Genomic DNA, 26,903 nt, shown 5'->3' with positions numbered 1-26,903 from the left:
GGCTGTTACAAATTTATTATTTTGGCAAGGAGACTCTTCAGACTTTGAAATAAATTATTTCTGTCTTAGGCTGGAGATCAGGAAGAAGAAGGTAGCTTAAATACTCACATGAGTGGTGCAAGGTCAGAGATAACCAGGTCTACACACATTTATGTCTTTTCACAATGTCAGGCTTTAATACTGTTCAGTCCCAAAAGCCATGAGCTACATGGAGTTCCCAAGGAGGCAGTTCTCCTTTGTACTTCTCATTCACTTTGTTTTCAGAGCCATGGGTACACAGACTGAAGCCACTCCACAAATCAGTCAGTATTGCAAACCATACATAATAGTGTACTTAATCGATATATAAGGGTTATAGGTTAAACATTCCACAACAAAGTAACATTTAACATTAAGAGAAAAGGGATAGCAAAAAGGGTTAAGGAGCGAGTCCAGGAAGAGTGACAAAAACAAAGATTCCTCTGGTCTTATCTGGGCTGTCCATCTATCTTGCAAGGAAGAGTCTTCGATGTTGGGAGAATTGTTGGCAGCAGATGCTGGGTGCTTATCATGAGTGATAGCAAGACGGTGTCAGGTAAGATAGCCATTTTGAGCTGCTGAAGTCCTACTCTATTTATGGCCATGGAGTCCTCTTGAGAGGACTGATAGTGGAAGAGTATACTTGTTTATGTCCTTATCTGGTTGGATGCAGTCTTGTTTATTTAACAAAATATTTTGTCCCTGTTGGAAAAGTACCCTATGAAATCTAAGATAGAGTCTTTTTTGGAGTTACTTATGTCAAGGATGCTGTATACAAATAGCATTTGGACATCCCTAGCACACATGTATGCCATGATCATAGAAATGTATTCATTCTCCTCTTTCCAACCTCACACCTTTGATTCTTGGGGGAGTAATGTTATTCATTTATTTATTAATTCAACAAAGGGTAACCAAGCACCTACTACTACTCTAGGCAATGGTGAATAAGAGAAACAAATGCCTATGGATCTTATAGTCCAGAGAGAAGACAAATATTAAATTAAAAATGTATATGTTGTTTTAAGGCAATGAGTGCTCTGGAGATTAAAAAAGAACAGAATAGAAGGGATTGTGAATGGGCTGAAAGAGTTGCAGGGTAAATGGGGTGGCCCCAACAGGAAGCATTTTACCATAGCTGAAGTGAGAAAATGGGCCTCTCTCAGTAGATACTGAGAGAGGAGATACTAAGCAAACTGACGAGCCAGCTTAGGAAAACATGTATGTGGCATGTTAGAAAAGCAGTGAGGGTAGAGTGTGCAAAGGGGAGAGAAATAGGGACGAGATGAGAGATTTAATTGAGTGGGTGTGAACAGTCCTATATCATATAAGGGCTTGAGGGACACTGCCTAGGACTTCGGACATGTAGGTGGCTTAGTGTGTGATTTGTCATATTTGTCCCCTTGTTTCAACCACTGGCAAAAAAACAAAAAAGTAATGATACCAACTTCCTGAAGATTCTTAGTAAAATTCTTTTTTTTAGCTTTTTAACTATGTCTACTCTTATTCTCAGTCACTGTAACTTGCAAAGTAGTTCCAGATCTTGTAAATATTTGTTAAAAAGAACTGCTTCCCCATAACACACATTCTATGAAATAAGTGATAAAGAGCTAAGCAGAGTTCTAGAGCATTGACATATTTCGTCAACTTATCACATAGGATATCAAAGTTCTTAAAATAGTATTTGAGAATTTTTCATGCAAATGTGTGTCAGTTATTTTAAGGCTTATTATTTATTTTTCTTGAGTGAACAATAAAGGCAGTGACAAAATACTTTTTATAATGCAATTTAGGTTTTCCAACTCATTTATCATCTCAAAAATCCTTATTAGAGAAATACTATATTTCATTGATTCTAAGATGTGATTTCTTTTTACATATTTTAACATCCCTGACATATTTGAAATAATTTTTTAAGGTTAATGACAAAGATATTTGTCATAATTTAAGTCCCCACAGGTGTTTTTTGTTGTTATTGTTGTTGTACATAAATTATGGTATCTTCTGAAATCAATGAAATATGGTAAACACGTTTGAGCACACTACTTTTCTCACATCAAATGAACTAAAACTATTACTATTCTGCCTTTCTAACTATCACATTCCTACATCAATGATGAAACCTAATAATATTTTAACCAGCCAGGGCCAGGGGACACCATTGTTTCAATAACAATCACTATAAAAATATCAGATTTATTCACAGGTGGGTTCCCAGCTTTGCCTAATTCCAGTGCCAGGGCTTTAGAGGTGCTATCTAATTATCTGGAAGCCATTAGCATTCAGCCTTCAAAGCGTGGTATTTCTGGGCATCCACATCAAAGAAAATATTTTAATAGCAAGTGATGGCTCTGCTGCTACAGTCGTTGAGACTTCCTATGATAGACTCTGAAGCACACACTCTTACACTAACCTCCCCTTGGTATCAACACCTTCTCAGATGGACTGGCACAGAGTTGATGATTTTCCTCAACAAGGACTCCCGGGTTTAACCACCTTCTCAAAATGTTTGGTGTAGGGTCTGGAGTGGGATAAGCACTCAAAAAACGTCATCTCCCTTCCTCTCACTTTGGAATATTGTACACGTAATTTTTATATTGTAATATACATATACATATTTCTTCTCATGTAATTTCTTTCTTAGATTAGTTCAAGCGTAAGGACTGTGTGTCTTCAATTTCCTTTCACTATGTGCAAATAGTCCCTTAATGAGTACTTTATAGAGGTGATGGAAATGTTATATAATATTAGTAGTCAATGTGAAAAGACAAATCCTATCATTTTCCTGAGGAAATTTTGCCTTAGGGAGATGTCCAGCATTTATATTAAATTATTGTTAATGTAATTCAGATGAAAAACAAATCTCCAAGTGGAAAACCACTTCTTCAATGAGAATATTAAGCCCTTTATGATACTTACCTTTTTTGCAGAAGAGCCTGTACATAGGTAAAACAGGGCACTTCAGTTTTAAAATACAGTTTCTGTCCCTGTTCCAGATTTTTCAATTCACGATGGGTTTTGAAATTCCTTTATTTTTTAAAAGCCAAAGAGGACAATTTAAGGGCCATTTCTCAATTAATTTTCTCTAGTACAGATACCCTCTGGGAGGTGAGATTATGTCTTGCCAATTTCACAAAAGTCCGGGTATTTATGGAAAATTATAATACATTGTATTTTTATACATTAACTTAAAAAAGTAATGACAAGGTATTTGCTTAGAAAATATTCTAAATACTTTAAAATATGCATGTATTTTTATTTAATTGATTTAAAACAGATGGCACTATATGATATCCTTCTCTATATATTATTTTTGTTAGTTTTCCCTAAATGTGGATTAAAGGTCTTTCCATAATTGCATATAAGAAAATTCACACATCAGGGTCTCTTGGGGAGTAGGCGGGGAGGGGAAGGAACTTAGAGGCCAATAGGTGCAGCAAACAACTATGGCTCATGCATACCTATGTAATAAACCTGCCCGTTCTGCACATCTGTCCCATTTTTCTTAGAAGAAATTTAAAAAAAGAAAATTCTTAAATGTTTGAATAGCTATAGAGTGTGCCATTGCATGGATGTAGCTTAATTAATTTGCTTAGTCTTTTTTGGACATTTAGACATATTCTGAGTGTCTTATTTTATTTGTAGTTATCGTAAATGGGACTACTTTGAAGATTTGTTTTTCAGATTGTTTGCTGTTGGCATATAGAAATGCTACTGATTTTTGTATGTTAATTTTATATCTTACAAATTTACTGAATTTGTTGATCAGTTCGAAGAGTTATTTGGTGGAGTCTTTGGGTCTTTTCAAATATAAAATTATATAATCTGCAAACAAGGATACTTTTTCTACCTTTCTAATTTGGATACTCCCCCGCCCCCCGCCTTTTTTTCCCCTTCTCTTGTCAGCTAGGACTTTTTTGCTCAGCTAGGACTTCCAGTACTATGTTGAATAGCAGTGATGAAAGTAGGCATCCTTGTCTCATTACAGATCTTGGAGGAAAAGCTTGCAGTTCTTCCCCATTCCATGTGATACTAACTATTGGTCTGGTGTGTCATATATGGCATTTATTCTGTGGAGGTATATTCCTTCTATAACCAGGTTTTGAGGCTTTTATCATGAAGGAATGTAGAACTTTATCAAATGCTTTTTCAGCATCAATTGAAAGGATCATATCTTTTATGTCCTCCATTTTGTTGATATGATGTATCAAACTGATTGATTTGCATGTATTGAACCATCCTTGCATCACTAGGAAAAATCTCACGTGGTCATGATGAAAAATCTTAATGTGTTGTTGAATTTGGTTTGCTAGGATTTTGTTGAGGATTTTTGCATTAATGTTCTTCAGGAAAATTGACCTATAGTTTACTTTCCTTGATATGTCTCGTCTGGTTTTGGTATTAGGGTGATACTGGCCTGATAGAATGAGTTTGGAAGTATTCCCTCCTCTATTGTTGGAAATATTTTGAGTGGAATTGGTATTAGTTCTTCTCTAAGTGTTTGGTGAAATTCAGCATCAGGTCCTAGGTTTTCCCTTGCTGGGAGACTTTCTATTATAGCTTCGATCTCATTACTTGTTATTGGTCTGTTCAGGATTTGGATTTCTTCGTGGTTCAAGCTTGCTACGTTGTATGTGTCTACAAATTTATTCATGCATCCATTTTAGATTTTCTGATGTATTGGCATATATTTGCTCATAGTAGTCTCTAATGATCCTTTGAATTTCTGTGGCATCAGTTGTAATGTTTCCCTTTTAATCACTGATTTCTTTTATTTGGGTTTTCTGTCTTTTTTTATTAGTCTGGCTGATGGTTTGAGATTTTATCTTTCCAAAAGACCAACTTTTCATTTTGTTAATCTTTTGAATTTTTTTTTGTTTCACTTGCATTTATTTCTGCTCTGATATTTATTCATATTTATTTTCTATTATTAATTTTGGGTTCAGTTTGCTCTTGACTTTCTAGTTCTTTAAGATGCATTGCTAATTTGTTTATTTGAAGTTTTTCTACTTTTTTGATGTAGGTGCTTATTGCTATAAACTTTCCTCTTAATACTACTTTTGTCGTATCCCATAGGTTTTGGTATGTTGTGCTTCCATTTTCATTGTTTTAATAAACTTCTAAATTTTTTTCTTAATTTCTTTATTTGCACACTGGTCAATCAGGAGCATATTGTTTAATTTCCCTATATTTGTATAGTTTTCAAAGTTCCGCTTGTTATTGATTTCTAGTTTTATTCCATTGTCATCAGAGAAAATACTTGATATGATATCAATTTTTTGAAAATTTTAAGACTTGCTTTGTTAGCTAATATATGGGTTATCATTGAGAACGATCTGCGTGCTGAGGAGAATAATGTGTATTCTTCAGCTATTTTATGAAATGTCCTGTAAATATCTATTAGGTCTATTTTATCTGTAGTGCAGATTAAGTCTGATGTTTCTTTGTTGATTTTCTGTTTGAATGATCTGTCCAATGCTGGAAGTGAGATGTTGAAGTCTCTCTCTTTAGCTCTAATAGTATTTGCTTTACATGTCTAGGTACTGCAGTGTTGGGTGCATATATATTTACAATTGTTATATCCTCTTGCTGAATTGAATCGTTATCATTACATAATTACCTTCTTTATCTCTTTTTATAGTTTTTGTCTTGAATTCTATTTTGTCTAACAAAAGTATAGCTACTCTTGCTTCTTTTTTTGATTCCATTGGCATAGAATATCTTTTTTTATCCCTTTATTTTCACTCTATGTGTTTCTTTATAGATGCTGTATGCTTCTTAGAGGTAAGAGATCATTGGCTCATTTTATTTTTCATCCATTTAATCCATTCAGCCATACTGTGTCTTTTAATTGGAGACTTTAGTCCATTTATATTTCAAACGGTTTCGGAATACAGTGTGCCAAAGTAGTGTATTATTTTTAATTAAATATTATTTAGTTCATCATTTTGGCAAAATTTCATGGCATTTTTTCTGAGTGAAAATGTATTACTTATCTGTAAGTAGATAAATCATGCAATTTAAACTTAGTAAAACACATATTTAAAATTAACAAACAGCATATAGGTACAGATATATTCTCTATCTAAGCGACAATCAATACTTCCAAAACTTACATTTAGGATATATGTTATATGTAACCCTTAACTGCATTGAAGGAATGTTTGTTCTTCTGGCCTAATAATTATATGTTCAGAAAATCTGCAGTATTTCCCTTATTATAAATTTAATGTACATGAATTAATCTTCAATATTATATTTAAAAGCTTATCCTTTAAGATGACTTAAATATTCAATTATTAAAAACAATTGAGCTTTGGTTTTTTAACATAGCAGCATCCGTGTGGACAAATAACTTCATGAAAATGTCATGTACTCATAGGGCTTTGATACATGTTTGATGGCAACCTATTCAAGAAAGAGTAAAAAGCAATTTTAGGTGACAAAGATTAAATTGAAAGATTTTCATTCTTACATCCATTAATGAAAATATATTCTGATTGTAAAAAAATTCAAAAATGAAATTAGTGTACATTATCCAGACTTTTATTCCATTTTATTATACCAATAATCAAATACATAGTCAGAAATCTTATACCTCACAACATATTGCAAATTCTAATTAGTCTGCTTAATCCATTAAGAAAGTATAAAGCACCTCCCATCCTGTGGGATAACTGACTTGAAAGGTCAAGTATCTTATTTGAAATCACTTGGTGTGACACAGTGGCCAAAGGCTAGCCACAAAACTATATTCAGAATAAAACATTGCCAAGAAATCTCTGAAGTAGTTCATACCTCAAATCATCATATATTGGAATACAATTAGTAATAAAGGGAAATCCATCCAGGGAATCCTCAACTTACCCTTTGTCTTTCATCACAATAAAGGGATGTAATTCATAAGATTACAGTTTCTTTCACACTCCCTATGGTGATTTTTCAAATTACAAATTTACTTTTCAACTATGTACTAGCATCTTGGAGGCATTGTGTTCCATGTCTTTCATTAGGTGATGGGGGATCACATGTTAATGTGAAATAATATTATTCAAAACTAATTATTTTTCCTCATTCTTTGTCTAGGAGGCACTATAGAACATTTCAGTCAAAATGCTGGCAGCGTGTGACTAGAAAGTGCCATGAAGATGAGAATTGCATTAGCGCCTTAAGCAAACAGGACCTCACATGTTCAGGAAGTGATGACTGCAAAGCTGCTTACATAGATATCCTTGGGACAGTCCTTCAAGTGCAATGTAACTGTAGGACCATTACACAAAGTGAGGAATCTTTGTGCAAGATTTTCCAGCACATGCTTCATAGAAAATCATGTTTCAGTAAGTTCCCCGACTAAAATAATCTATGTCTGTCTGTCTATCTATCTATCTATCTATCTATCTATCTATCTATCTATCTATCTATCTATCTATTTTGTTTTTGCCTGTACAGTACAAAGTGGTAATCCAGCATGGCACAGACATTTTTGTGTTTGCTATTGCATTTGAAAATTTGCTTTCTGATTATGTTCTGCATATTTACTATTTTACTCACTTACCTGAATATAGTACATTTTAAAAATTTATGTGATAGATCACTCTTTTTTTTTTTTTTTTTGAGACGGAGTCTCGCTCTGTCGCCCAGGCTGGAGTGCAGTGGCCCGATCTCAGCTCACTGCAAGCTCCGCCTCCCGGGTTTATGCCATTCTCCTGCCTCAGCCTCCCGAGTAGCTGATAGATCACTCTTAATTTGTTGATTTCAATATCAAAAGCATGGAAGACTTATTCTGTCAGATAAATGGATATATCAAGTGTCCATTGCTACATAACAAACCACAAGTATCTATACTAAGTAACAAAACAATAACTTCAAACAATAACCATTTATTTGCTCACAATTCTGCACATTGGACTTGGCTTAGCTGGATGGCTCTTCTGATGGTCTTTTTGGGGATCACTCATGTGCCTATTGTCATCCGGTACCAACATGCTCTGCTGAGGCTGTTTGGTCCAAGGTGGTATTAGCAGACACCATTTGCTGGGATGGTGTGGTTCTTTTCCATATGACATCTTCAGTAGTATAGCCAAAAACTCTTACATGACAGCAAAATAATTCCTAATGGCTAAACCCCATTGTGCAGCTATCTTTATCTGCTCCTGTCACATTTGTAAATATTTCACTGAACCAAGCAAATCACAATGATCAACCTCAGAGTCATTGTGGGAGTGGAATACATAAGGATGTGAATATTCAAGGTCAGATTAATCAGGGACATTACTCTAACAACCTCCTATAATTGGCTGTCCCAATCTAGGTACAATATATTCACTCTTCAATTTAGTTTTTCTTTCCTTGGTCCTTAACATGTCAGCTAATCAACCTAAAATGATGAGATGGAAAACGTATTTTCCAAAGTTATTATTTAATTTAGGGACAAGAAAATTGATATTTAGTAATTTAAATAATTTGTTCAGCATCTCAAAGTGAGCAAATGGTCAAGAGGGACCATTTCTGAGTCTTAAGGAAAGAACCTATGGATGTGATTATGTACTAATTCAAAACCTCTCTATTATCCATCTTCAGGGTTAGACCATGCAACCATCTATGTCCCTAAACTTCCCCAGGCCTCTACCCCTAGGTCCCTAGTTGTAACTACCATATCTGCAGGTACTATTTCTAGAAGGAAATAATGGATATTTACTGATTCATAGCAAACCAAATCTTTATATTTATTGAAAATGTTTGACAGATATAGATCTATACCTACAGCTATATTTGTGTATCTGTGTCTATATACAGATACACATTTTACACGTTTATATTTCTATTTTTCCTTACAGATACTTAGGAGATGCACATTAGCCAAATATGATAAAAATTGTGATTTGTTGTGTATTAGGTAATAGACATACAACTCAGAGTGTATGGTTTTGATTTCAACAGTGTTTTCTGTGATATATCCACAATTTCTATAATTAGCACTACTGATATATTTCAACTGAAATCATGATACAGAGAAGAATTGCAGTGTTGTATAGGTCATATTTTCTGATTTTCCTCTCTTATTAACATTAGTTCTGTTGAAACTGAACGTACTTATAATGAATGTCTCATATGATTATAGCAGGAAAATACCAAATAACCAATCTGGTATTAACCAAATTAAACTAACAGTAATATATACTGTTATATAATAACGGTTATTTATAGGTTCTTTCTAATATTGCATTTTATAAAGAAAAATGTTGATTCTACAGGTTAATAATGACTCAGTTTTTTGGCATGAATTCTCTAAAAATATAGGTCTAAACTTCCTAATTCTTGTTCTAAACCTGTTTTTCTCAAATATAACAACGATTGTGTTTGATTTTCATAGTGTTTGCTTACTATAACTTTTTCAGAGCAAAATATTTGCAGAGGTACTAAAGATGGACATTTGAAAATCCATAAACATTAAAGTACTATGTGAATGCTTTAGAAAAATGAAAATTCAAAATGTTTTCACTTTTCTTTACTTACCTAAGAAGTGGAAGATTTTGTTCCAAATATTACCTACTAAGACTAGGAATTTCAAATGACAGGATTGGAAAATTAAAGGAACCTCAAAGGTCTTTGGTCACAGTTCTTGGTAGAGTTGTCCCTTGGTATCCATAGGGAATTGGTTCCAAGACTCAAATGGAAACCAAAATTTGTTCATGTTCAAGTCCCTGATATAAAATGGGGTAGTATTTGCATATAACCTATGTATATCCTCCCATATGCTTTAAATAATGTCTAGATTACTTATAATATCTAATGCATTATTTACAGGTAAATGCCATGTAAATCATGGTTATAATGTATCTTTTACATTCATATACATTTTGTTGTGCTATTCTAAAATTGTTTTTTTCTCCCAAACATTTTGATCCAAAGTTGGTTGAGTCAGTGGGTGCAGAACTCACAGATATGGAGTGATGACTGTACTTGAATTAATAGCAAAAATTCCAAATAAAACCAAAAACCAAATCCTTAGGCCTTGCTAATTCTAACAAATCTTTATCCATTGCCTCAAATATATGGAAGTAGCCCCAGGACATTTTTTGAAGGAAGTATGTCTCTCATCATTGCCCTGGCTTCTCACATCGGCCTAGCATTCTCACGCATTTTCAAAAGATCCATCATTACAGTATGTTTCCAAAACCCTTTAGCTTCTGCTTGCTTTACCTGAAAGGGTCAACTGAATAGAACTGAGAGGACAGTGAAGGGAGGCTTTTCAATCTGTCACATTTGCTTAATTAAATGTATTGTTTCTCAAACTCATTTGAGCTTAGGCCACAGTAAGTAATATATATTTATATTAGCTTTGTACTCTCTTTTTTATGCAATATACTCTGTTTCTCACAAATTTTTATTGCTTTATTCTATTGTTCCCCAATGCTAATCACTACTCACTAAATTGATTTTAAGACTTACTAACATGTTGTTCGCTGAAGTTTGAGAAACACTTTCTTGGAATATAACATCTGAAAATAAATGTATAAGATTAAATAGCTTGCCCAGGGTTTTACATTGGGTATGGTATAGTCATGACCCTGGCTGGTTGACTTGGAGCCCACTATATTCTCCTGTTTGTGAAATGATAATGAAAAAAAAATAACAAAACAAACAAACAAAAAACTTGTATCTGTTCCATATTCTCCAAAGCTCTGTTAGTCTGAACTTCATAGTTCTGTTCTGAGAACTAAACTTGGCAAATGCACCGAAGAGCCCTTGTCCATTCCTGTGTGCATGACTACACTCAGGCAGAAGAGCATCCTGAACAAACCATGTGTTCTGTCACCAACCTCCACTTACCTACTGACTTCTAGATTCACAACAAACTTAATCGTCTGTGATAATCTGTAGCACAGAACAAATTTGTGGCCCTTAGAGCTAACAGAGAAATGAGGGCCATGGAAAAGAGAAAAGTTGGTTAAGAGATAGAGGACCATAGACACAGAAAGGATTAAAGGATCCATTATTGTTTTGAGTCCGTTATACCGAAGGAGTGGGAGGGTGTACCTTAAGCTGATAGAAATGTTATTTTTGCATTTCCCAGAACTTTGTTTTTTTAATACCAGTTGTATAGTCAGTAAACGAGGTATGATCCTGCCCCTGAAGACTCAGCTCCTTCATTTGAATAATTAAAAGAAAAAGGAGAAAGCAGAGGAGGAAGAGGAAAAGGAGGGGGGAGTAGAGGAGGGGGAAGAGAAAACAGGAAGGAAGAGAAGGAGAAGGAGACATTAGGAGGAGAGAAAAGAGGACAGGAGGAGGAGAAACGGGGAGGAGGGTAAGAAGAAGAGGAAGAAGAAGAAGGAGAAGAAGAAGGAGAAGAAGGAAAAGAAGAAGTAGAAGAGAAAAGAGGGAAGGTGGAAGAGGAGGATAAAGAGGATTAAGAAAAAGCAGAAAACCTCTGTTTAGTAAACTCTACAAGGGATGGAAAACATAGCAATACAAATGTGATACATGCTTAAAAAAATTTAAAGAATACAGAAATAATCCCATTCTCAAGAGATAGCCAATGTTAATAAGGTTGGTGTATATTCTTTTGAACTTTTTCTTTACTTGTAATACATACATACTTTGAATACCTTGTATATACATATTTACATTACTCTGACACACACACACAAGTCATTTTTTAAGGCAATCAAACTAATTGCTTTACAGCTTGCTTTTTAAATTTAAAAAATATATGGTAAACCCATTTCCAAGTATTTATATATACAGTAGCTTAATTCTTTTTAAAGATTACATCATATTTTATGGTATAGCTACATCATAATTGTTAACTAATCTCCTATTAATGTGGATATTTTGTTTGAATGCAATTATTTTTACAGACATTGCTACAATAAATGTTATTGCACATATACACTGGCATTTCAAGAGAATAGGTTTCAAATGGTGGAATTACTAGACCATTTATGCATTTGTGCATTTTAAATTTGGTAGGAATGGAAAAAAAAAACAGTATGTTCCAATTACATTTTTAATGAGAAAAATTTCATTATTTTTAAATTGTATTTTTATTATAAATAATATGGAACATCTTTTCAGTGACTTGTTGGAAATATTCTATTTCTTCTTACCTATTCCTATACTGTGCTTAAAATATCCTGCATCTTTAGTATCAGTAAATGACACTTTTGTTGCCTGTGTCAGCTGTTTGTGTGGATATGTGAAGACTCATTGATCTGCATACCTCCTAATGATCCTGGTGACAAAGTGATGACCTGGCAGGCCATAGTCTTGGGCTTGGAACTGGACCCTACTATGTGTTATCTGAGTTATGTAAAGGGCAAAGTTTTTAAATCATGTTTCGAATATTCAACCATTCTTCCTCAACTAGATAATCTCCATTGCTTTTTTAAAGGATAACTTTCACTACATGATTAATAGTTCAAAACAAAATTTATAATATAAATATAATTATGAAGAATAATTGTATTTATCATTTAGTTAAAGAAAAATAACATTGTCATGAGTTTTGAAGTTCTTTTAAGTGCCCCTCAACATCACATTCTTTTCTTCCCCAATACAGAAATTGGTGTTTATTAATTCCTTGTGTCCCTTTATAATTTTGCCACATTAAAAAAACTCCAATCAATATGTTGTTTGGTTTTTCATGTTTTCAGCATTATGTAAATGGAATAACATTTTTTTGCCCCTTTAGTATCCTGAAATGAAGCCATGTTATGATGTAGAACTAGTGACTTATTTTGCACTGCCATATAATATTCTATTGCAAATACATCTATTCATTCTATAGCTGGCATGTGTTAGCCTTTTTTCCATTTTTAAAAATTGTAAATAGTGTGGCCTGAGCATCTTAGTACATTTCTCTTGGTACACACATGCAAGGTATTCTCTAGGGAGCAGTTCTCAATCTTTGCTAAACATGAGAATCGTTGAGAGATTAAAAATTCTCATGTCCAATAAACCAATAAAATTACATTATATAATGGCAGGACTTGACAGTAGGATCAGCTTCATGGACATGTGGCCAGTGTAGTTACATAGGCCCTGTGCTTAGAAGAATCCCAGACCTGGGGTTTAATGCTCTGCAATCTCGTTGAAATTTTTAATGATTTTCTTTTGCTTTTGTTTTTGAAATTCAGTGAAGCGATAAAATATACGAAAGGTGGCTTGGAGCCTCAGCACATATATGTTTCTGTGTCCTGCCATTTCGCATCTTCGCAGGGGCAAGTAAGTTCTCAGCTGCCTGCTCCCCATCCTCTGATGCTGGGCCCTGCCCAACACCCCTTCACTGCACCATCCTGCAACTGCTGCCAGACATTTATTTTCTAAAAAGTGATATTGAGCCTTCCAGTCCACAGAAATACATATTTTTCTTTTCTGTCTTATAATAAATTCTTGTTACTTTCACAATGAAAAATAATTTCTAAATATATTTTTTACATACCTTTGGCTATTTATAGGTATATAATATATAGGTATAATATATAGGTATGACCAAATATTACAATTGCTATTGAAAGTCATATTTTCTCAGGGTTACACTGTCAAACTCTTCGTAGTTGAACTATAGAAATTCATTTGATTTCTATACATAAATTCATAAGTAGCAAAATTGTTAAACACTCATAGATTTTGACAATTTACAGAATTATTTTGTTCTTCCTGTGTAAATAACCATATACCCTTCATTAATCACAGTTTTGTTTCCTTTGTTCAATATTCAGGCTTTTTTAAATCCTCCCCCCACTCCCTATAACATCTGGGACCTACAGAAAAAATGTGAAATATAAATGGTGATAGTGAGCACCGTTGCCTTGTTCCTGATCTTGAAGATAATTATCTCATCATTTACCATGAAGTCTGACATTTGTCACAAGTTTTTTGTAGATACTGCAGATTGGAATAAAGAAGTTCTCTGCTATTCACAGAATGCAAATCACTTTTAAACAACAAATGAATGTTGAATTTTATTAAATTCTAGTCTACATTTAAGGATCTCATCTGAAATTTGTTGAGTACTTTTTAGTTATTGTCTTGTGGTAGAGTGATTGGTCATGGTTCTAATATTGTTAGACTACCAGAAATAGAACAAAAGTATTCATTTCTAAACACATTCAAGAATCTTTATTTGTACAAAAAGGAAAAAAGAAAAAAACCAGACAAAAATAAACCCAAGTTATTCATTAGCATCCTATCTTTTCCCCTTTCACAGAAAAATTTTCTGGAAAAGTTGCCTGGGTTCATTGTTTCAATTTCTTCTTCTCTTACAAGTTGATCTACCCTTTCCAGTCTAGCTTCTGGGTATAGATCCACTCACAAAAGCAGCTTTCCCATAGGTTATCAACCATATCCATTTCAGAGGGCTTGGAGGTCCTTGTCTTACTTGGATTTTAAGCTACCTTCAAGAACAATTGATACACGTTTTTTTCTTAATATACTCCTCTCACACCTTGGCTCCTATTCCTCTGATCGCCCTGAATGCTCCTCTTATTTCTACTTTGTAGGCTTATCTACTTGGCTAATTAATATTTGTGTTTCAACACTCAGCTGTAGATTCTCTACTAAAGTTATGCTATAATCTTCCCCAAGGAGATCCCCTCCATGGCCATAGCATCATCACTTCTTACATTGACTTACAATCTTTAAGGAAGACCTCTTTTCTAAGATTTCAACCCAATTGTCTATCCACCTACTTGATATATTCTTTGGGATTTTGAGATTGTGATATAACAAATAAGCTCCAGAAGCTCGGTAGCTTTACAGAGTGGAAGTTTATTCCTTGGGAGCATAAGTCTAATCAGCGTTAACAATGGTCATTCAGAGGACTAGCCTCTTTCCTACATGCAGCTGTACCTCAGCATAGGACCTCTAAGTCTTCTCTACTCAGCAGAGGATAGGAAAATACGAAAATACAAAATGTAGTTTGCCTCACAGTCATAAAGGAGCATTTTATGGTTTGATGGTGGCAACAGTGCATATCACACACACTCATGGTCCACTGGCCCCAACTCAGTCACATGGCCACACCTATCTCCAGGGAGACAGGGAACTATAGTCTAGCTTTGTGCTGGGAGGAAAGGCAATTGTAATTGTTTATCAACAAGTAAGTCTCTGCCAGAGTTTACCCTTCCTCTTCCAAACTTTCCATTGCATTTTTCTCTTCACACAGAGAATATGCTTATTCCTTCTCCAGTGGAGACATCTTAATGATCTTCAGATTTTTATTCAGCATCACCCACCAACTCAAAGCCCTGAATGTTAAAAGATGTGCAAGCCAAATGTTGTGGCACCTTGTAATAGACAGACAATCCACTGCCATCTTCCCGACACAGACACCAAACACTTAACACATCCAAACCCCACTATATACCTACATATAGTATCAGGGACAGCAAAACCTCAAAAAAAAAAAAAAAAAAACAACAAACAAACAAAAACCTTCTATTCAAAATCAGGAAAAATGGGAGAACAGTAGCACACAATGAGATCCTTTACCATAGGCATTGTGCAGCCTCTCTGGCAGTGTGGATTTCTGTAAGGAGAACCTGAATCAGATATCTTGTGAAGAACCATCCTCTGTGGCTCCTATTTTATCCTCTGAAAGGTTCTTCCTTGACCATACTTTTCCACAGCCATATCTGAAATAGGTTTGGCAGAGTACACCCTCCTCTGGGAACATGGAATGCTCATAGCCAAATCCTGTTCATACAGTTTGAAGGATTGAAAATTGTTTTAAAGTTTAACAGTCACAGACTTTTGCAAGCAGTGCTCCTTTGGCAATATAATCTCTTAAAAATGTGTTAGGTTTCTCATGTACTTGCTTTTTATCAGTTACATGTGCCAGTATTCACAATACAAAATTTTTCTTGACTTAGTTCCCAAGTCCGCCTTATTTCTTTCCTTCCTCACCTCTGTGCCTCTCTCTCTCTCATTTAATAATTTAAGCTAATCTAAACAATAGACTGTGTAATAAGGTAATACTCTTAATCTGAGATTTGCTCCACCATTCAATCAATTTATTTAACTTAGAAATACTAGGCCTGTTATGACTGGAGATACTTTCCTTTTGTTTCTTCGACTTTTTTTTTTTTTTAAGTTCTGGGATACATGTGCAGGATGTGCAGGTTTGTTACACAGGTAAATGCGTGCCCTGGTGGTTTGCTGCACAGATCATCCCATCACCTAGGTATTAAGCCCAGCATCCATTAGCTATTCTTCTTGATGCGCTCCCTCCTCCCACCACCTGCCTGACAGGCCACAGTGTATGTTGTTCCCACTGTGTGTCCATGTGTTCTCATCATTCAGCTCCCACTTATAAGTGAGCACATGCAGTGTTCAGTTTTCTGCTCCTGTGTTAGTTTGCTGAGGATAATGGCTTCCAATTCTATCCATTTTCCCGAAAAGAACGTGATCTCATTCCTTTTTATGGCTGCATAGTATCCCATGGTGTATGTGTACCACATTTTCTTTATCCAGTCTATCATTGATGTTTATTTAGGCTGATCCCATGTCTTCATTATTGTGAATAGTGCTGCAGTGAACATACTCATGCACATATCTTTGTAATACAATGATTTATATTACTTTGGGCATATACCCAGTAGTGGGATTGCTGGGTCAAATGGTATTTCTACTTCTAGATCCTTGAGGAATTGCCACACTGTCTTCCACAATGGTTGTATGGTAGTTTTGATTTGCATTTCTCTAATGATCAGTGATGTTGAGCTTTTTTTCATTTGTTTGTTGACCACATGAATGTCTTCTTTTGAGAAGTGTCATTCCTTTCCTTTGCCCACTTTTTAATAGCGTTTTTTTTTTTCTTGTCAATTTGTTTAAGTTCATTGTAGATTCTGAATATTAGATCTTTGTCAAATGGAAACATTGCAAAAATTTTCTTCCACTATGTAGATTGTCTGTTCACTCTAATGATAGGTTATTTTGCTGTGCAAAAGGTCTTGAGTTTATATCTCATTTTTCAATTTTTACTTTTGTTGCAATTGCTTGTGGTGTTTTCATCATGAAAAGTTTGCCCGTGCCTGTGTTCTGAATGGTATTGCCTAGATTTTCTTTTAGGATTTTCATGGTTTTGGGTTTTACATTTTTCTTTAATCTATCCTGAGTTACTTTTTGTAGATGGTGTAAGGAAGGGGTCCAGTTTCAATTTTCAGCATATAGCTAGCCAGCACTCCCAGCACCATTTATTAAATAGGGAGTCCTTTCCCCACTGCTTGTTTTTGCCATGTTTGTCAAAGATCAGATGGTTGTAGCTGCGTGGTCTTATTTCTGAGCTCTCTATTCTCTTCTATGTGTCTATGTGCATATTCTTATACCAGCACCATACTGTTTTGGTTACTGTAACCTCATAGTATAGCTTGAAGTTGGGTAACATGATGCCTCCAGCTTTGTCCTTTTTGCTTAGGACTGTCTTGGCTATTTGACTCATTTTTGCGCCATATGAATTTTTAAATAGCTTTTTTCTAATTCAGTGAAGAATGTCAATCGTAGTTTAATGGGAATAGCATTGAACATATAAATTACTTTGGGCAATATGGCCATTTTCATGATATTGATTTTTCCTGTCCTTGAGCGTGGAATGTTTCTCCATTTATTTGCATCCTCTCTGATTTCTTTGAGCAGTGGTTTGTAGTTTTCCTTGATGATGTCCTTCACTTCCTTTGTTGGCTGATATTCCTAGATATTTTGTTCTTTTTGTAGCAGTTGTAAGTGGGAGTTCGTTCATAATTTCTCTCTGCTTGCCTGTTGTTGTGAATAGGAATGCTAGTGATTTTTGCACGTTGATTTTGTATCCTGAGACTTTGCTGAAGTTCCTTATTAGGCTAAGAAGCTTTTGGGCTCAGACAATGGTGTTCCCTAGATATAGGATCATGTCGTCTGCAGAGTCAGTTTGACTTCCTATTTGAATACACTTTATTTCCTTCTCTTGCCTGATTGTCCTGGCCAGAACTTCCAATACTATGTTGAATAGTAGTGCTAAGAAAGGGCAACCTTGTCTTGTGTCAGTTTTGCACATTAATTTTATATCCTGAGACTTTGCTGAAGTTGCTTATCAGCTTACGATGCTTTTGGGCTAAAGCAATGGGGTTTTCTAGATATCAGATCATGTCTTCTATAAACAAAGATAATTTTACTTCCTCTCTTCCTATTTGAATACCCTTTATTTCTTTCCCTTGCCTGATTGCGCTGGCCACAACTTCCAGTACTATGTTGAATAGGAGCGCTGAGAAAAGGCATCCTTATCTTGTGCTGGTGTTCAAAGGGAATGCTTCCAGCCTTTGCACATTCAGTATGATATTGGTTGTGGATTTGTCATAGATGGCTCTTATTATTTTGAGGTATGTTCCTTTAATAACTAGTTTATTGAGAGTTTTTAACATGCAGCGATGTTGCATTTTATCAAAGGCCTTTTCTGCAGCTGAGATAATCACGTGGTTTTTGTCTTTAGTTCTGTTTATGTAGTGAATCATATTTATTGGTTGGGCTGTGTTGAACCAAACTTGCATCCCAGACATGAAGCCAACTTGATCATGGTGGATGAACTTTTTGATGTGTTGCTGGATTCAGTTTGCCAGTATTTAATTGAAGATTTTTACATTGATGTTCATCAAGAATATTGGCCTGAAGGTTTCTTATTTTTGTTGCATTCTTCCAGATTTTGGTATCAGCATGATTCTGTCCTCATAGAATAAGTTAGGGAGGAGTCAGTCTCTCCTTTTCAATTTTTTGGCATAGTTTCAGGAGAAATGGTACCAGCTCTTCTTTGTACCTCTGCTAGGATTCAGGTGTTAATACCATCTTGCTTGGTAGGCTATTTATTACTGCCTCAATTTCGGAACTCATTATTGGTCTATTTAGAGATTCAGTTTCTTCCTGATTCAGTCTTGGAGGGTGAAGGTGTCCAGGAATTTGTTTCTTCTAGATTTTCTAGCTTATGTGCATAGAGGTGTTTATAGTATTCCATAATGTTTATTTGTATTTCTCTGGGGTCTGTGGTGATAGCCCCTTTATTATTTCTGATTGTGTCTATTTGATTATTCTCTCTTTTCTTCTTTATTAGTTTAGCTAGCTGTCTATTTTATTATTTTTTTAAAAAATAGCTCCTGGATTTGTTGATTTTTCGAAGGCTTTTCATGTGTCTATCTTCTTCAATTCATCATCTTTGATCTTGGTTATTTCTTGTCTTCTTCTAGCTTTGGAGTTTATTTGCTCTTGGATATTTTTCAATCTTATCTTTTACTATTTGAGACATACAAGTAGTCAGCTTTTTAAATGTTAGGGGATCCTTATTTTAATGCCTCTGATCTTTGCTTGAAAACCAACTTCTACCTGAGCTCATCTCTCTTTTGTAAAACCCTGCTCAAGCAGCCAAAAGTGAGCCATTCATGCTATCACTCCAGCTCTTTCCAACCACCGCATGTAGTGCTACTGGCTGGGTGGATATGTGATCTCCTTTGCAAGTTGTACCAAATAATTTGCCAATTCAAAAATAAAAAAGGGCCTCCATCTTTCCAGCCCCCAATAGGCAACTTACCACCTGACTGCTAAGACGGTTCTCCATATTTTAGGTTTATACTATGGCAGCTGCCCTACTTCAAGGTGTCAATTTTTATATAGGCTCAGCATCACTAAGCCATCACTGATAACATATCAAATACCAGGAGGCCAAGATAGTAATTAATTTCTGACTCACATAAAATATAATTACAGAGGGAAGAGGTGGGATGGGTTGAGTGAGTTAGAGGAATTTAGGTGTTATACAGCTGTTTAGTGATTCCAAATATTTCTACTGTATGGCTGCACCCTCTTTTAAGTTCACAGATGCTTCTTCATTCATCCTGCAGATTCAGAAAAAGATATTACATTGAAGATTTTTAGGGGCCAGTCATAAGTGCATTACACATGTACTTCTGCTTCTGCTTATCTGTGGGGAGGCTGGGAAATGTAGTTTAGCTCTATAACTTGGAGGAAGAAAAGTGAGTTTGTTGAGTGGCTTGCCAGTCTTTGCCACAGTATTTCCAACAAAACATCTAATCTGTCTTCCTAAAACTAGTCCTATTTAATTATCATGTGTACTCTATTATAGATAGATACTGAAAGGTCTGAAATTATTTTTGAATCTGGACAGTACATATAACAGAGAATAAAGCATAAAGCAGTGACTTGTGTGCAATAGTTTATCTGGGAGCACGTGTAAAGGAGATGGGATGTCAACAGTCAGTACAAAGATGCAATACTGAGTTTTCTAATTCAGGTAACTGAAGTTTGCTTCTTTGGGGACCTTCTAAGATGCTTTGTGAAATACATCACAGAACTTTATTCACAGGAGAAGAAAGCATTTGACCTTTGGATCCTGTCCCTCATTGATTTGGGGTGACCCCACTAGCCTTGATTCCCTAAAACTTGCATACAGTGTATGCATGAGTGCTGAGTGGGTCCCCACGTTTCATGCTTCAGTGGCAGAAAAGCACTGGGAAAAGAAAAATGAACAGCATGGTACAACGTCCAAGATGAAGCACTCTTAGGTTGTAGCTGCATAAAAAAAAGATTAGGCATTCTATGAAGCATTTTGATGGTGGGGAAGGAAGGCAAATTCATATCCAAAGTACATATAAATTCTAGTTGGAAAGCGTCACTACCTCTTTCAAGTAGAAGGGTTATGGTATTATGAATCTGCCATCAACCTGCTAAAATAAGATCTTGGTATAGGTATCTGTTGTTGCTGGAGGGTTTGCCATTCAGCATCGGCAGAACACTAACTGATCAGCCTTATGGAGAGGAAATCCATTCTGTCAAGCCCATGCATAATTGCCATCCTTGCCACCATAGCTACATTCTTCAAGCTCATTGCACAAGTATGGTCATGGAGGCTCTTCTCTGTGGTAGATACTCTGCTGGCAAAAATCTGAGATATTAAAAATTTGCCCACGTCTTGCCACTACCATGGGTCCTTCCACAAGTCTTTTTTCCCTCATTCCCTTTTTTAAAATCTTCCAAGTTTGCTTCTTTTATCCCTTTGACCAAGCAATTTGCCACTGACCATGAGTCTTACTTCTAGCCACTCATCTTTCCATACAAAGTGAACAGTCAAGAGTACTGCTCATGTTCTGCCTGTGGGAAGGATTTCCTTTTACTACTGTCTTCTAGAGCCACCTCTGTGAGTGTTTGTAGTCTTCTGTGCATGGACAGTAAGCACTGATATACTGGGTTTGTCTTTCTGGGAATCATTTCCTTAACAGATCTGATAATATCCAATAGGTGCTAAATTTCAAATGGCAAGGAGTATTCTACTGCAGATGGAATGGCTTTGCTTCAGAGCCCAAGGTGTCTGTGTTGTAACTCTCCTATTACGTTTTTGCCAGAGACTCCATATACCAACCTGAGAGCTTGAATGAGATTAAGTGTATAAAGTGACTATTAAATAGCAAATATTGTGTATATGTTAAGCACTGTGCCTTTATTTTTATATTTTTAACTTTTATTTTAGGTTTGGGGGTACATGTGAAGGTTTGTTACGTAGGTAAACATGTGTCATGGAGATTTGTTGTATGTATTATTTCATCACTCAGGTATTAAGCCCAGTACCCAAGAGTTATCTTTTCTGCTCCTTTCCCTCCTCCTCCCTACCCCATCAAGGAGACCCCAGTGTCTGTTGTTTCCTTCTTTAACACTCTGCCTTTAAAACCATTCTTTTGATTCTGGATTAAGAATTGAACAATTAGGCTTCTTTTATTTGATGCCTTACAAAGACTATAGTGAATACTGCTACACATTTTTAGGAATTTATTTTTTATGTTTTGCTTTTTCCCCAAATTTATTTATTTTTTAAATTGATATATAAAATTGTATGTATTTACCATATACAAGATAATGTTTTGAAACACACACACGCACACACACACACACACAGTGGAATGGTTAAATCTAACTAATTAACGCATACATAACCTCACGTAGTTATCATTTTTGTGGTGAGAACACTTTACATTCACTCATCATTTCACAAGATGTAATATATCATCATTAACTATAGTCACCATGTTGTACAATACATTTCCTGAATTTTTTCTTCCTATCTAACTGTAGTTATGCATCCTTTGACAAATATCTCCCCAACAACCCTTGCTTTTAATAACCATCCCTCTATTCTCTGTATCTATGAGATCAACATTTTGAGATCCCACATATAAGTGAGATAATGTGTTATTTGTCTCTCTGGGCCTGGCATTTTTCATTCAGGACAGTGTTATCCAGTTTCATCCATGTTGTCGCAATTTTAAAAATTTCATTTTCTTCCATGGTTGAATAGTATTCCATTGTGTATGAATATTACATTTTCTTAGGTTGATTCCATATCTTGGCTGTTGTGAATAGTGTTGCAATAAACATGGAATGCAGATATATCTTCAGCACACTAATTTCACTTCCTTTGGATATAAGCCCAGTAGTGGGATTGCTAGTTCATTTGGTAGTTCTATTTTTAATTTTTAGAGGAACCTTCATACTGTTTTCCATAATGGCTGTCCTAATTTATTTCCAACAACAGTGTGCTAGGGGTTTCTATATTAAGGTTTTACTAAAGCCAGCTGGTTCACCAACTCTATTAGTAACAGTCTTTCCATTATTAATGAAGAAACATGGTCACAAAGACAAGCCCAAATTATTGAGGAGTACTACTGAACATTAAATTTTTGGTTCTCAAATCTGGCTAATCCCCAGAAATATATAGAGAGTGTGTGGAAAATATAGGTATTTAGCCCTAACTCCAGTAATTCTAATTCAGTAGGCCTGGGGTAGAGCTCAGAAATATGTATTTAAAAAGGTATCCAGGTGGTTCTGATTTTCAAGCAAGTTTGGGAACCACTTCTCTAATCCATATTTGGGAAACCCTGTCACCAGCCATAGGTCCCAGAGCCTCTTTTCACTCACACCTCTCAGGGAATAAGAAATGTCTGTGCTCAGAAGGGAAAGACCAATAAGACTTATACCATGCAGCTCCCAAGGTGGCCTGCTTCACTCCAGTGCCCAAAACAATTGTTGGTACACATTAGCCACTCAATAAGTAGTGAATGAATGAATGAGTAAATGAATAAAAGTCTACCATAGTTCTATGGCAGCACTGTTCTTGAATTCAATCGTTTTTCCTTGCTTTGTTGGAAGTCTCTTGATAATACTGCTTCTCTGTTTAGCGCCTCAATTCTTTATGTTTCCACTGAAGCTGGAATTTTTAACTCAAGTATTTGAGCAAAAGAATCAGGAATTAACAAGACCAGGCTGCTACTGCTCACTTTAATAAAAACATTTCGAGCTCCTTATATTTTCCAACACTTTTCCTTTTTATAGATCTGCTCTCAAAAAGTCTGAGTAGTAGGAAATAATTTTACAGTTGATCCTTGAGTGGTGTCATCACTGTAAATAAGCAATTGATCCTAACACATTTTTGTTCTTAAATGTGTGCATCCCTTTAATGACTGATATGGTTGGCTCTATCTGTTAATGTCGGAAGATTGTTCCCAACTGATTTCCAGAACCAGCTGGCTTTTGTGAAATATTAACATAAAAACAACTCAAAATGTATATAGTCTTTCAAGAAGCTTTAGAAGCGAACCTTTCTGTACCTGTTTCTACCATTTCATTTCTTTTTATAGCCGTACTTCTCACCCATCTGTCTATTGATCCCTCATGTTAGATGTCAAGATGCTAGTAAGATTGGTTTATTCATCTTACTTGTCTGCATTCAATGGATAGATGATTTATTTGGCTGCATTTCAACCTGCCTTACAACATTTCATCTGTCTATTCCCAGTGAAGGTCTGGATTTAAAAATAACATTCCATTAGCGAGCATTTTTATAGAAAGTACTTTTAATACACCCTTTATATATGAAGGTGCGTGATGCATAGTCTTACATTTTTTTCCTTTAAGTACATAAAATGTTAAACTTAATTTTACCAAAGTAATGTAAAGACTATGTAAAATGAATTAATAAAGGCTCAGACTCACTTTTTAAATTACATGTTATAATTTTTAATATTATCTGATCATTGACTGAAGAAAGAAGATTACAGACTATAAATAAAACACTGAGCTAAGTGAATTGTGAAAGACATTTCCCCTGCAAAAGCTCCTCTCTCTTTCTCTCCCTGTCTTATGCACACATATACACATACATATATACATAAATGCACATACATCACCTTCTAGTATAGCCAATTCATATAAATTAGTATTTCAGAGCTTTATGCTAAGTTTTGGCTTTAAATAAATCACTTCATCTAGCCAAAACCACTGACTTTTTCTTGGTTTCTACACAAAACTCTAATTCAAGTCTAGTTTCCTTCAAATTCAGTCCAGGTGCTAAAAAAGCTTCTTGGTTTTCCAAGGAACATTCAACAGAATTTCTCTACTCTGTATTCATATTTATATCATAGCCTCTAAACAGTCCACTATTTGGTATTTTCTGGATGAAAATGGCTCCATGGTGAATTTGTAGTCCATCAGATTCATAGATATTCACTTTTAAATGTTTGTTTTTCCTCTTAGAAATAAGTGATTATTCCTTAAGGATCTTGTTTTTTATTATTTGCATTGTTTTGAATTCTGTAGAGAACAGGCATATGTGTTTTAAGTTAGCAATAAAAAGAACAAGAACAAATAAACTTTTTCTTTAAAATTACTTTAAATACCATCCAATGTAAAAATGTTGATTTATAATAAACTCTGCAACTCTTAGGTTTTAGGCTATTTAATATATACACTTAGAATTCTAGATACTTCTTTGAGTTGGGTCCTCAGGGATAAATCCCTGTATTTAACCATTATTAGCTTTCAAATCTAAAATATAAATAGAGCTCCTTCTTCTACTCTCCTGCCTCAGCCTGACTCTTAAATTTTGATTAAAAACAGTGATCAGCAACAATGACTCTAGAAGTTAAAATCTGTGCTTGGAAATGTAAATAGACCTTATTACAGAGCACAGCCATCGAGAGACAATATAGCACCAATATGTCTGGGTTCAAATAATTTTTCCATCATTTACAAGATAAGTAACTGTAAACAAGTTACTTTTCTCAATTTCCTTCAATTTCCAGTCTCTGAAATGAAAATCACAATAAACATTTCTAACTGAGAATGTTGGTACAAAGATTATATCAGTAAAGAAATATCTGGAACATAGAAAAACTCAGTAAATATTATATTTTATCACAGATTTTGAGGGACTTGAAAAATCAGGCAAATCAATACTTTTTGAATAATTATGATGTTAAATAGGTAATATGGGTAGAAAATTTCTCGAAGATTTAAGGTATATGTCCTTAGAATAAGTGACTTCTTAAATATGGTATTATCTTTGAATAATTTTAGGGTAGATAATCAACTGGGGCTATTAGTTGCAAACTTCATTGTGCGTAAGAATCACATGGTTTCCAGTTAAAATCCAGATTCTGATTCATTAGGTCTGGGGTAGGGCCTGAGATATGCATTTCTAACAAGCCACTAGGTGAGACTGATGCTGTTGGTCTAAGGATCACATTTTAAATACCTATTACCTCAACAATTTCTTGAGGACATTTTAAGAAGAAATGAATTTACTATCCAATCCTCATATACAATTATGCACTGCATAATGATGTTTCTGTCAAAGTCAGACTGCATATACGATGGTGGTCCCATAAAATTATGACACCGTATTTTTACTGTGTTATACCTTGTTATACTGTGTTTTACCTTCTCTGTTTAGGTACACAAATACCATTGTGTTACAAGTTGACTACAGTATTCAGTAACATGCTGTACAGGTTTGTAGCCTAGGAGCTACAGGCTAGACCATATAGCCTAGATCTGTTGTAGGCTATACCACCTAGGTTTGTGTACATTCACTGATGTTTGCACAACAAAATCTCCTAATGATGCTTTCCTTGGAATGTGTTCTGGTCCTGATCATTAAGCTACACATGATTGTACATAACTTCCTGTCCTCTCCTGGGAAATAGACTAACCTGATTGACATGATGCAGTTTTTAATCCAATGGGCTTGAAAATTGGGGAATTTACATTTAGGACCAGTTCCCAGGTGATGCTGAAATTGCTTGTCCAGGTACCACACTCCATGAAACACTGGCTTAGGGTACTCATTGATTCTTTTCTGAAAATCAGGTGGAGTCTGGCAGTGTTCACTTACTTAAATTATAAATATAGCATACACTACTGTTAAATCCATAGGGAGAACTTCAACACTAGTTCCTTTGAGATACCATCCCGATGTTTTTGAATTTGCTTACCAAGTCAATGGAACAAAAGATCTCACTCATAAGTGAGAGTTGAACAATGCGAACACATGGACACAGGGAGGGGAACATCACACAACGGGGCCTGTCCGGGGGTTGGGAGCCAGTGGAGGGATAGCATTAGGAGAAATACCTAATGTAGATAATGGGTTGATGAGTGCAGCAAAACACCATGGCACGTGTATACCTATGTGACAAACCTGCATGTTCTGCATGTGTATCCCAGAACTTAAAGTATATTAAAAAAAAAAAAAAACTCAAAAGCTTCCATTTATCCCCACACAGTAAAACATTCCCAGACTCAACAGAAAGAGAAGCATTAGTTTTTGTTTCTATTAAGTAAAAATAAATTATTACTATATTCCAGAAGCATTAGTATCAAGATTATCATGTTATAAACATGAAAAAGTAGACCTGGATAACTGGAAGAATTCCCATTGGCCCCACAATTTTACTGTTCACATTGATAACCACTAATGGGACAAATAAAAGTCAAGAGTCAGAAAACATCTGAACACTGAGTGTCATCACTTGATCTTCAACATCAAGCACACTGTGTTTAGAAAGTAGTTAAGAATTTGT

The 26,903-nt window shown here is 35.2% G+C and overlaps 1 protein-coding gene across 2 annotated transcripts in view; it reads left to right on the top strand.

Moving 5' to 3' along the window:
- The window catches only part of GFRAL (GDNF family receptor alpha like), an 83,238-nt gene that overhangs the window by 36,998 nt on the left and 19,337 nt on the right, over positions 1 to 26,903 (top strand). For both annotated transcript variants that reach the window (XM_078001281.1, XM_028847471.2), the window contains exon 9: positions 7,105 to 7,355. In XM_078001281.1, coding sequence (XP_077857407.1) covers positions 7,105 to 7,355 — 251 coding nt within the window. The remainder of the gene's footprint in view (positions 1 to 7,104; positions 7,356 to 26,903) is intronic.

This window comes from Macaca mulatta, chromosome 4 (genome assembly GCF_049350105.2).
Source record: "Macaca mulatta isolate MMU2019108-1 chromosome 4, T2T-MMU8v2.0, whole genome shotgun sequence".
Lineage (NCBI taxonomy): Eukaryota > Metazoa > Chordata > Mammalia > Primates > Cercopithecidae > Macaca > Macaca mulatta.
The sequence above is the reverse complement of the archived record's forward strand: the minus strand, read 5'-3'. Positions and strand labels throughout refer to the sequence as shown.